Source organism: Vicia villosa, linkage group LG6 (genome assembly GCF_029867415.1).
Source record: "Vicia villosa cultivar HV-30 ecotype Madison, WI linkage group LG6, Vvil1.0, whole genome shotgun sequence".
NCBI lineage: Eukaryota > Viridiplantae > Streptophyta > Magnoliopsida > Fabales > Fabaceae > Vicia > Vicia villosa.
Genome location: NC_081185.1, coordinates 117,479,741 through 117,492,727, shown reverse-complemented (window position 1 = coordinate 117,492,727; position 12,987 = coordinate 117,479,741). Strand labels below are relative to the sequence as shown.

Sequence of the window (12,987 nt, the reverse complement as noted above, 5' to 3'; positions counted from 1 at the left end):
TACAATTAGAGTAAAATTGGACTTTGTTAGCTTGCATATACTTAGCTATCTCAAACGCATTCAAGATACCTTGCGCTTCCGCTGTTATGGCGTTCAATTATTCTCAAACACGACTCCAATATTCCATTTGTCGATTATCACAAGGTTCATAGTAATGCAAGTTGGTTTTCAATACATGTCGTATGCATAAATTTAAGTCCTATTTTTTAGTGATGATTTAAATTAAAATAAAATTGGTATTAGTTTTTTTATTTAATAAAAATCGCATAAATTAGTTTCTTATTAAAAATATCAAAGTAATTAAAATCGGACCAAAGATTAAACTAGAATAAATATATGGATTATAAGTTTAAAGGTTTAATCGGGATTGAACTGAGATCGAACTGGTAATATATACTTATTTTAATTTTAATTTTAATAAAATATATACTGAGGTAGTAAATAAAAACAATATAATAATTATAATTCACACCATTAAAAATTAGTAAAATTTTAATATTTGATTAGTGAAAAAAGTGATAACTTAATAAATATTATTTAAAAGAATAATTTAAACAAGTGAGAAAAAAACCAAAGATTTTGTATATCATATTTATTTATATAAATTTCTGTAGTATAATTCTTTTTTATATAATTGATATATCACAATCATTCATCATCATTATTTCAAATATAATTTAAATAAATCAAAGATGATTTAAGTTATGATGGTTATGATAGAGTAAAAATATTTTATATTATCTGTGTATTACAATTACGGGTGGCAAAACGGGAGGTGGCACGCCGGGCCGGTCCGCCACCCGCTACAAAATGGCGGGTTGGGTTGGGATTTTAGGCCCGCCGCTCGCCAAAACCCGCCCCGCTAAAACCCGCCGCCCGCCATACCCGCAATTCTTGATGGTTTATATTTTATACATTTATTTATAAATATACTTAATATTTTTTAAGTAAATTTGTTAAAAAGTTGCTTTTATAAAAAATTATTTTAAAAAATAAGTGAAAAGTTTAATTAAAAGGTAAAAAAAGCCTATTAATTTATTAAAAAAAAAATATAAATAAAAATAGGCGGGTAAGTCCGTCGCCCGCCAACTAGGGGTGGCAAACGGGCATGCCCGCCCCGTTTAGGCCCGCCCCGCAAAAGCCCGCGAAAAACGGGGCGGGGCGGGGCGGGCTTTTTTAAGAGTGCGGGTCTAAAACCTTGCCCCGTCCTGCAAAAAAGTGAGGGCGGAGCGGGGAAAGCCCGCGGGCATTCGACTTTTTAGGCCTAAAAATAGTAAAATTCTATGAAAAAACAAATGCCCGCAAAAGCCCACAAAAAAACAGGGCGGGGCGGGACGGGCACATTAAAGAGAGCGGGCCTAAAACCTTACCCCGCCCCGCGAAAAAGTGCGGGTAAAACGGGCTTTCCCCGCGGGTCGGGCCCGTTTTGTCACCCCTACCGCCAACCCGCCATCTTGGCGGGGCGGACATGACTTTTATGCCCATTTTACTTGGCGGGCATGCCCGCCCCGCTCGTTTTTTGGCGGGCATAAGGCGGGGCGGGCGGCGGGCGGGGCGGGCGGCACGTTTTGCCACCCCTAATTACAATTAAATTATTATTATTATTATTATTGGCTCTGTTTGGTAAGACATATTTTCGAGCTTATAGCTTATGTCTTATGTCTTATACGTTCATATGATAATTTAGGGTCTGTTTGGTAAAAATAGCGGTTGACTGATAAGCTAGCTAATAGCTTATAGCTTATGATTGATGGCTGATGACTGATGACTTATAGCTTATAGCGGATGGTTGAGACTGATAGCTTATAAGCTCATTAAAGTGTTTGGTAAAATTAGCGGTTTAATTAACTTATAAATGTAAAATGACATAAAAGGTATTTAATATTTAATTATTTTATTTTAAATTAAAATAAATTATAAGGGTTAAAAATGAATTTTAATTAAAATAATAAGGATAAAAAAGGAAGAAAAAGTAATAAGTTATAAGACATAAGCTAAAACGCTATTTGAAATAGTGTCTGGAAAATAAGCTATAAGCTAGTAAAATAAGCTATAAGCTCGTGATAAAAAGACCGTTACCAAACGAGTCTAAATTATCATATGAGCTTATAAGACATAAGACATAAGCTATAAACTCGACAACATGTTTTATCAAACAGAGCCTTAGACTCGTTTGGTAATGGTCTTTTCATCACGAGCTATAAGTTGGAAGTTACGCATCTTTATTTGATGAAAATTGAGGGTAAACCTTTTAAATTGACTGATATTATGGTTTGTTGTGAATGTCATGGATTTTAAAATCTTGAAAACTCTTCCCACTAAAATTCAAAAGACGCCTTTGATAGTTAGGTTTATCATTATTGGTAATTTTTTGTCATATCCCATTGTGCTGCATTTCTGTCTCAACGTGTTAAGTTTTTACAAAAAATTACTACTTCACAAAAACTAAGGTCTCTATTTCTAAAAATATATGAAATCAGCTTACAGTTGTCATATTATCCTGAATAAGTGTGAAATGGGCTACTACTTGGGCTATTTGGTTGGTTAGGAATGGTGTTTGTTTTCGGAATGATCCTTGGAATGTCAACAACACCGTTTGGAACATCAAGTTTTTGGTTTGGAAGTGATCTTTTTGTGGAAATATTACACACCCCAATTATTCGTTTTACGAGTTTAGTAAGGAGCCGTTGTATTTCCTCTCGTAAGGGTAATTGGTATGTAATTTTCTTTTTCGTCAGAATATAGGAGTCATCAAGTTAAAATAGTAAAATTGTGTGTAGAAATCTCATGAGCTTATGCTTACTTTTTCACCTCATGATTTAGGTCATCGTGTTGATACTAGTCTTGTATTGAGTAACCCAGTTAGTTGAAAATTTAGTTGCATTGTTTCTCTGTTTTTAAATACTTTGAATGGTGTGATTGATGCCCTCTTTATTTCACTTGGCAAATCTGATATGTCCACTCAACAATATTTGCTTGCCTGTTCATTTCAAAAATTTTCTACTGAAGACAAGGAAGTTAAACCACCGTTTTTCCTCATTTTCACACCTTATCAAATCCGTGACCCTAACAAATTGTCTTTTGAAATTGTACTATCTGGATTTACAATTTTACCATACTTCATTCAATTCATTGGCCTTTCATTGATTGTATATTATTATTATTCATATGGTAGATGGACATTTTTCATTTCAGAAGTTGAGTGAGACTTTCATTCATCACCTTGTGCCTAGAGATATCAACTTCCTTATTTTACATCTTTGTTTGCAGTCTAATAATAACAATAAATGGATTATTTAGATTGATTAATAAATTTTATAGAAAAATTGAAATCAACCTCAATTAATTTTAAATTTAATTCTTTTATTTATTTTAAAAATTAAAAAATTAATAACTAATAATGGTATAAAAATATCTTTGCGTAAATTTTAATTTTAATTTTATATTTGTTGATACATTTTTGTTTTTCAGAAAATATGAGTTTTTTTTTTTTTTTAAATCTTCTGCTATTAGTTTTAGTCTCAAATTATTTATAAAATTTAATGTTGCATATTTTTAATGACTTTTTTTTTTATATATCATTAATAAGATGCAACATGAAATTTAATAAAGAGTAAAAATGTAAAAATTGATATATTTTGAGAAAATGCAAAAATGAAAAATTTAAAGGAATTAAAGTTTGATTTTTTTAATAAATTAAAAATAAAAATTGATATATTTTTAAAACTCATATTTTACAGAATTTCTCAATGAACCCCATGTCCCTCTTACGCACCACCGAATTGTCTATTTTGTCCTCGTACTTCCGTAAATGCATCTCCGGAAACACTAATTTTTTTTTTTAAAAAAGTTGATTTTTTCCGTAGATGTATCTACGGAAATTTGAGAATTTCTCATTTAGTGAAAAATTAATTTAATTAATTTGTAACTTAATTTGAGATTTTTCCAATTAATTGAGAAATTTCTAATTTTCACTATGTTATGTAATCAAACTTAGTTAATTTTAGAAAATCTCAAATTCTCAAATAATTGGAAAAAATCTTTGGGAAAAGATGAAATTTTGCGTGGTGTTTAAGAAGTCCATGGGGTTGGTTGAGAAACTTAAAGAATTTAAAATTCATTTAACGAATATAAAACTATAATATAAATTATGTAATTTACTTTCTATATATAATTAGTAATTATTAAAAAAATATAATTAAATTTGATATTATTTATATTTGGTGCATAATTTGAGTATTAATAGAATTATTTATATGTGAAGCATAAATATAGTTTTTTTTTTTAAAAATTTCTTTACCCACCTCTCTATTTTCTTGGTCACCTCCGGTGAAAAACCCAAAATACTCTTACTTCGGAAATGCATTTCCGAAACGCTTTTTTTTTTTTCAAAATTTGTCTTATTTCGAAAATGCACTTCCGAAAACACGAAAAAAAGGTGTTTTCGGAGATGCATTTCCGAAAACACTTTTTTGGGAGAGGGGTGTCTTCGGAGATGCATATCCGAAATATTCCAAGACCAAATTGGTCTTGGAATGTTTCGGATATACACTTCCGAAAGAATTCAATAATTATTAAAAAATTAAAATCAAGGTGAATCAATACAATTAATAGGTATAACACTACAAAAAATCACGTCTGTAGCGACATGGAATCCATGACACAACATGGAAAATCACGTCAGAACGTAAAATTAGCGACATGGTCATATACGTCGCCTGGGAGTGCGTGGGAACTTTTTGTGTTGTGTTTATCACGTCACAACTTTGTGACATGGCATTCACGTCGCTAATCTTGCACAATTACCAAGCCTCCATCTGCAACTGGGACAGACAAGGTCTGCAAAAAGCAGTGTGGCACAGTACACGAAGAAAAGTTGTGGCGTGTTTTCCATGTCACTGATTTGTGACATGTAAAACACGTCGCTAATTTTGAAATTAATTTTGGAAGTTGCGACGTGTCTTACATGTCACAAATCAGTGACATGGAAAACACGCCACAAACATTAAAATGTTTTTAAAAAAAATCTGATTTTTATTATTATAAAAAAATTATTATTAATATTATTTGTTGAAAATTAATAAATATTAATAAAAATATTTATTTAGTTAAATTAATAATAATAATAATAACTAAATACAAAAATATATTAAACTACTAAAATATATTATATTTATAATATAATATCTAAAATACTAACATATAATAAATAAAATTTTGTTATCTCATACAATTTAAAATTAAAATAAAAATAAAATTCATCCTAAAAAATCATCATCGGGATCGGGATAATTATCAAGGTTGAAATCATCATCATTCTCTTGCTCAGTGTCAGCTGCTCCCACGTTTCCTCTAGACGGTTGACCACCACTTTGTTGAGACTGTATAAATAACCGCATTTGTTGTTGCATCTCTGCTTGCATCTTCGCCATTGCCTCTATTTGTTGTTGTTGCATCTCTGCTTGCATCTTCGCCATTGCCTCTATTTGCCGTTGTTGCCCCTCCACTTGTGCTTTTAGCGCCGCCTCACGTTCATCCATTTGGACCTTTAGCTCCGCCTCACATTGCGCTAACTCGCGTCTCACCTTAGTTAGAGCCAACTGTCTTATTGTTTCCATTACTTGCGGTGCCAATTGTGTTGGACGTGACGATCCTTCCCCATCTCTAACTCTTTGAAATAAATTTCGATCTCCACTTCTCAAGCTTCCCGCCAAATTTCCCGCACCAAAAAAACATCCATTAGGCCCTTTTCCGTCAATGACTTCATTCCAAATATAAAAATCAACATCTGGATGAAGCGACTCTCCTTCTCTAGGAGTATATTTGGGATTAGCGACCAAAAAATCCACAAGCTTTGTTTGATAATCCTCCTACACATAAAATAGAATAAAAATTATGTATATATAACTTAAATTAAATTATATTAAATAATAAATTGAAAATTAGTTGCCACGTGATTTACATGCCACAACATCAGAGTTGCCACATGAAAATCACGCCGGAACTTTTTAGTTGCCACGTGAAAATAACATCACAAAATTGCCATTAAATATATAAAAAATAATAAAAATTGAATAACTTACCAAAGCTTTTCGAGTACGCTCGTCAACTAAATCACCCGATTTTTTTGTCCTAGTTTCTTTAACCAACTCGATCATGAGTGGTTGTCTCCCCAACCTTTTAGCCTAAAAAATAAAATTAACTTTAATTAAAAACAATTAATTAATCAAAACATAACTTTAAAAAGTGACAATAATTACCATGCGTCGAGAATGTTCGTAAGTGCTTATACTTCCAACTGCATTAAGGTGACCTCCTTTTTCAGATGCCCTCATTTTTTTAGTATTTTCAGACTTAGCTTTAAATTCCTTTGAATTCCAATATGCAATAAGTTTGTCAAGAACTTCTTGGCCCAACCACCCAGGACGACTACCATCACGTTCCCAACGCTTTCTAACATTTCGCAACGTGTCAGAAAGTCTTTTTGATGTTCTGCTGAAATAATTTTTTTTAACAAGTTTCTCGCTCATTGGATCCCACGTACACTTTTCCTGAATAGATTAAAATAAACTGTTAGAAAACTATAGTAAAAAAATTTAAAAAAAACAATGACTCAAAAAAATATATTAATTATACCTTAAAGCAATTAAACCAAGCATTTTTATTTGAAACATCTCCAAAAGTCATCCAAGCTTCTTTATACATTTGCTGAATCACATAGTACACACACCTGGCAGCAGTCCGACTCGGCCCAAACCTAAACAACAATTATGTTAATTAGCATGCATTAAATATAAATTTATATTAAAAAAAGGAAATGTAAACTTAATAAAAATTTAATATATAAGATACTTACGAATTTCCAGCGGGCCAAATATAATATCTACCGTCAATGATATGAATCTCACTCGGATCATCCTCCCCCTAAACATCGTCACCATCAGACTGAACATCATTTGCATCCTGCACAGTATCATCCCCACCCGGCTCCACATGATCATCCTCACGTGCAGGTATATGAGTGGGATGCGGGGTGTGGGATCCCCCAGTCTGCTGGAAGCGTGGGGGCATCTGTGTCTGCTGGAAGGATAAGGGCACCTGTGTGGGATATGGAGTGTGGGATCCTTCAGTCTGCTAGAATCCTGGGGGCACCTGTGTGTTAGGTGGAAAGCTAGCAGATCCTCCAGTCTGCTGGAATCCTGGAGGCACCTGTGTGTTAGGTGGAAAACTATATCCTCCAGTCTGCTGGTATGATGAAAAACTAGGTCCTGCAGTCTGCTGAAACGGATAACTAAAGTCCACAGGTGGGCGAATAAAATATGGTGACCCAGACATAGGCCTCCCCTGAGAGGAGAGTAATGACGTAAGAGGTTGGGTACTGGCCATGGACATGTAACCTAACTGACTCTGTGGGGGGGCACACTGCTGTCTGAGGAGACTGGCATACTACTGTCCTTGGGCGTCGGGTCTTCTGACCCTTACCCTTCTCAGATCGGGATGACATTTTACCTATTTATTAAGAATAAACAATTAATAAAATATATACATTCACACAAATATATGCAAACATGTTTTCATTAACACATTCAATAGATGGTTCATTAAGTAAAATTACAAAAAACACATTCTCTTATAAATACATTTATTATTCTAAATCTACAGGCTCTTCATACATATCATTGTCATCATTTGATGTGATACTATCCTCAGACCCAACGCCTTCGTGCTCTTCATTCACATTATCTTCAACCAACAATATAGAAGCATCAACTTCATACCCCTCATTTGTTATATCAGACAAATTGGTAATTTGCTCAACTGCAATGACATCATTAATTGGTCCAACTTCATCAACTTGATAAGCAAGATCTTCCACTAGATCGTCAGTTTCAATATAGCCTATTGGTTTTGTTTTTATAACAACACACAACCCTCGCTTATGTGGCACAAATGAAGGATAAGGATCATAATAAACTTGCCTAACAAGATGTGACATTATGAAAGGGTCGTACTCTTTGTACCTTCGCTCCATTTGAATCTCAACAGTACCATATGTCTTGTTTATTTTTGTGCCTCTAGTTGGATCATACCATTCGCAGTAAAACAAGACAACTTTATTTTCCGAGTCCAAGTAATTGTATACCAACTCGTAGATATGTTTAACAAAGCCACAGAAATCATCTTCACCCCCATCTGTAACTCCTTTTACGAATACACCACTGTTTTTTTGTTTTTTTCCCTTCAGTCCAAGTCTCAGTGTGAAATTTATATCAGTTCACGAAGTATGTGTGCCATTCGCTTGCGCTTAGAATAGGGCCTTCACACAAATTTCTCAAATGGAGTATTTCTGGTGTCGGTGTAACAATGCATGACAATCTATCCTTGAACCAAGATGGAAATTGTGCATGAATGACACCAGCTGTTGATTGTACACCGGTGCTTTGAAAATAGACGCTGTTAAATTCCCTATAAAAAAGCATACCATAAGTTTCAACACATGAGGTAATAATATTTACACACTATAGATAAAATAATAGTTGGGTATACTTACTCAAGATACGGTTTAACTTCGACGCAGTTGATCAACACATGAACATGTGCGGATTGCATTTCTTGTTGGGTCAACCAATGAACACCTTTCTTTCCAGATGGACGACCTGGAAGCCCAAAGACTGATAAGGTGAATTGGCTTCTTTCGTAAACATTTACGGGATTCCTTATGATTCTTGGGGTTAACATCAAGTTGTTGAAATAGTGACTGCAAAAATGTGATGTCTCCCGATGCAAGTAATGTGAACATATGGATCCTTCAACTCTAGCTTTATTTTTCACGGATCTCTTAGAATCACCCATAAACCTTTCAAATGGATACATCCACCTATAATGAACAGGTCCTCCAAGATAAGCTTCGTATGCAAGATGCACAGGTAGATGTTCCATGGAGTCAAAAAATCCAGGAGGAAATATTTGTTCCAACTTACAGAGAATGATTGGAATATTTTGGTCCAACTTAATGATATCATCCACTCTTAAAGTTGAGGCACAAATATCTCTAAAAAATTGACTAATTTCAGTCAGTGGATTAAGCACATGTTTTGGTAGAGAACCAAATGCAATTGGCAGCAATTGTTCCATAAATATGTGGCAATCATGACTTTTCATGCCATGCAACTTCCCAGTGTTAGCGTCGGCACACCTTGCTAAGTTTGAAGAATATCCGTCGGGCATTCTCAATTCTTTTAACCATCTACAAACTGCTTTAGCTTCTTGTGAAGTCAGAGTGTAACAAGCCTTGGGTTTTAATAATTTCCCATTCGGTTGAGGCTTCAACTCCAACTCTTTTCGATTACACCATTTTTTCATGTCATGTCTCGCCTTCTCATTATCCTTTGTCTTGTCTTTAACATCCATCACTGTGTTAAATATATTATCAAAAAAATTCTTCTCAATGTGCATAACATTCAGATTATGGCGTAACAAATTATCTTTCCAATGCGGGAGGTCCCAAAATATACTTCTTTTTGTCCAATTGTGTTCGACCCCGTATCCTGGAATTCTACATGCTTTACCCGTATCTGTGAATTTTGGGTGGTGACAAACTTGTTCCCATACTGCACCCGGTGACAGACGAGGCGGAGGAAGATCTTTTACCACTTCGTCTTTTTTGAAATCTGTCTTATTTCTTCTATAGGTATGATTTATTGGTAGGAATCGGCGATGACAATCAAACCACGAGCTCTTCCCCCCTTTCTCTAACGTAAACGCCGTAGAGCTTCCCATGCAATGCGGACAACCCATTTTTCCATGTGTACCCCAACCAGACAACATGCCATATGCTGGAAAGTCGTTAATCGTCCACATCAAGGTTGCTCGCAAAGTTTTGTTTACGAGATATATCATAGGTGCATACTCCAATCCACAACCTTTTCAAATCATCAATTAGAGGTTGTAAGTACACATCAATTCCAACTTTTGGACTCGACGGTCCTGGAATGATACATGTCAGAAACATGTACGGTTTTGTCATGCACATCTCAGGAGGGAGGTTGTAAGGGGTTACAATAACTGGCCAACAAGAATATGCGGTTCCCAACCCTTAGACATATGGAGTAAATCCATCAGAGCATAATCTAAGCCTGACATTTCTAGGTTCAACGACATATATAATATTATTTTTTTCCCACTTTTTAACATAATAAGAACATACAATATACATATTAAATTTTCTTTTTACCTTTTTAACATATACACATATTTAATAAATTTTTGTTTTACCATTCTAAAAAATATTGTATTTTCCAATACATATTAATATATAATTATATTTTTTTTACCATTTTTTAACATCATAACATACTATATACAAATTAAATTTTCTTTTTACCTTTTTACCATTTTAAAAAATATTTTATTTTCCAATACATATTAAACCTCTATTTTTCATTAAATAATAAATATTAAACTTTTAAAAAAAAATTGTATATTATAAATGTTTTCTATATAATTTACATATATATAAATTATGTTTAATTATATTATATATAATAACTTACATATATATAATTTTTATGTTTAAAAATATATTTCGTTTTAATAAATTATATATATTTTTTAGAAATAATATTATAGATTTAAAAATAAAAAACATAATCTATTTTCTTAAAAATATATATATTTACCATAAACTAAACAAATATTTCTCTATTAAACACAATCTATTTTAATAAAAAACATAATAAAAAATTTAATCTGTTTTATTAAAAAACATCAACAAATATATATCTATCATTTACCATAAATTACTACATAAACATAATAACATTCAATCTAATTAATATATCATAAAAATTTCAGAAAAAATATAAAATTTATCTACTATCACAAATATTACATACTAAATTAACCTAATAATATTCAATAATCTAAATAATATATCATAAATATTACAGAAAAAATATAATATTTATCTATTAACACAAATATAACATAAAAAACAATCTAATTTAAATCTACCAATAAATTAATTAATATATCAGATTTAAAAATATAGAAATACCTCAATCTTTTAATCTCCTCTTATCTTCAAGTTCAATTTTTATAGCTCCTCAATCTTCAAAATCTTGAATAAAAAAATTAACATAAATTAGAATCATAATCAATACAAATAATAAATAATAAATAAACTAAATATATAATACAATTAGAAATAACATACCTTCAAAAATGGTGTGAGGAAGAGGAACAAAAAATGATAAGAGTTGAAGAGTTGAAGAAATTGTTAATGGAAGCAATGCTATGGAAGAGGAAGAAAATGAGATAAGGGAAGAAGAAAAGTGAAGAGAAAATGAGACGGAGAGGAAGTGAGAAGCGCTTTTGAAATAATGATGGCCAAGTTAGCGACGTGATTGAAACGTCACTACCTACCCACGTGCATTCCACGTCAGAACATCCAATGGTCATCTGGCTTCCGTCATACATATCACGTCGCTAATTTCAGTCTTGCTAGCCACGTCGCTAATTGGACAACGCTCATAAAATTTAATTTTTTCTTCTGTCCTCGCCTGCCACTGCCTGCTCATGTCCATTCAAAGTAAGACTTTAGGAGTTCCGACGTGATAAGCACATCACAACAAAAAAATTTGAAAATTTTATTTTTCCCACCATTTGACTTTGCAGATTCCAATGGTTGACAATTTAATTTATTGTTTGCGACGTGGATCTAATGTCACAACATTTTTTTTTTCTGACTCCCCATGGGTTTACGTTATTGTTATTATTAATCATTTAAATATTATAGTGACGTGGTTTTCACGTCGGAACACTCCTTATTTTCCCACGTGAATAACACGACACAAATTCTGGACGCTGGGGGCCTGTTTTCTTATAGTGTAAAATCAAGGTGAATCAATAAAATCAAGGTGAATCAAAATTTCCTAAACAATTTTAAAGTTAAAAATTATTTTACTAACTTATATAAATCAAAAACATTTTAATTTCATAAGTAAATTTTGAATTATATAGAATTAAATATAAAATTTATTCATTAAATAAAATTAAGACAAAATCTTTTTTTAATTTTTTTAAACTAAATAAAAAATTATAACACATTTTTAATTATGAATCAGAATAGAAATATATAAATATATAATAATAATTATTAATTTTGTAAGTGAAATATATAAATATATAATATATAAATATATAATAATTATTATATAAATATATAAATATATAATAATTATTATAAATTAAAACACTCATTTTTTAATTTTTATAATTATTATATAAATATATAAATATATTTATAATTAATATACAATAATTAATATATAAATATATAAATATATAATAATTTTTATAAATTTATAATAATTATTATATAAATATATAAATATATAAATTAAAACACTCATTTTTTAATTTTTTTTGTAAATATATAATAATTATTATAAATATATAAATAAAAAATTATAACTCATTTTGTAAGTGAAATTATTTTAATTTTTTAATTAAAATTATTTTAAATTTTAAAATATGAATCAGAATAGAAATATATAATAATTATTATTCATAACTCATAGATTATATCAAAATATATAATTATTATTATTCATTACTCATAAATTATATCAAATTTATGATATATGAATTAATTAATATCCTAAAATTAATTTTTGGGATTTTTAAAATTTTTTTGTTTTTTCGGAGATCCGAATTAATCAAAATCCCAATTTTTGAGATTTTTTTCTGAAATGCACTTCCGAACTCTGAAAAAATTTAGAAAAAAAATATTTCGGAAATGCATTTCCGAAGCGAGGTAAAGTGGGGTTTTCGCTGGGGTGACCATAGGGAGGTGGATAAAGAAATTTTTTTTTTCTCCATATAGTACAAATATAGATAAAGTAAAAAGCAAGTTCAACCTTTGGCAGGCGAATCAACTCTCGATGTCTGGAAGAGTGACGCTAGCGAAAGCTGTTATAGAAGCGA

General features: G+C 31.4%; 1 protein-coding gene across 1 annotated transcript; it reads right to left on the bottom strand.

Annotated features, from left to right (window-relative positions):
* Window positions 1–5,258: 5,258 nt before the first annotated feature.
* LOC131614494 (uncharacterized) lies at window positions 5,259–7,071 on the bottom strand. The gene is made up of 5 exons (XM_058886067.1): window positions 6,947–7,071; window positions 6,637–6,757; window positions 6,261–6,551; window positions 6,084–6,185; window positions 5,259–5,870 (listed from the first exon to the last, which is right to left on the bottom strand). Exons 1-5 carry the CDS (start codon window positions 7,069–7,071, stop codon window positions 5,259–5,261), a joined length of 1,251 nt encoding a protein of 416 aa, XP_058742050.1.
* Window positions 7,072–12,987: the final 5,916 nt, after the last annotated feature.

Excerpts from the sequence above, each read along its gene's own strand:
- LOC131614494 (XM_058886067.1), bottom strand. The coding sequence starts at position 7,071 with ATGCCCCCACGCTTCCAGCAGACTGGGGGATCCCACACCCCGCATCCC. Across the intron at positions 6,758-6,946 it reads CAGGATGCAAATGATGTTCA|GTTTGGGCCGAGTCGGACTG; the intron begins GTCTGATGGTGA and ends ATTGTTGTTTAG. Across the intron at positions 5,871-6,083 it reads AGCGTACTCGAAAAGCTTTG|GAGGATTATCAAACAAAGCT; the intron begins GTAAGTTATTCA and ends TTTTATGTGTAG.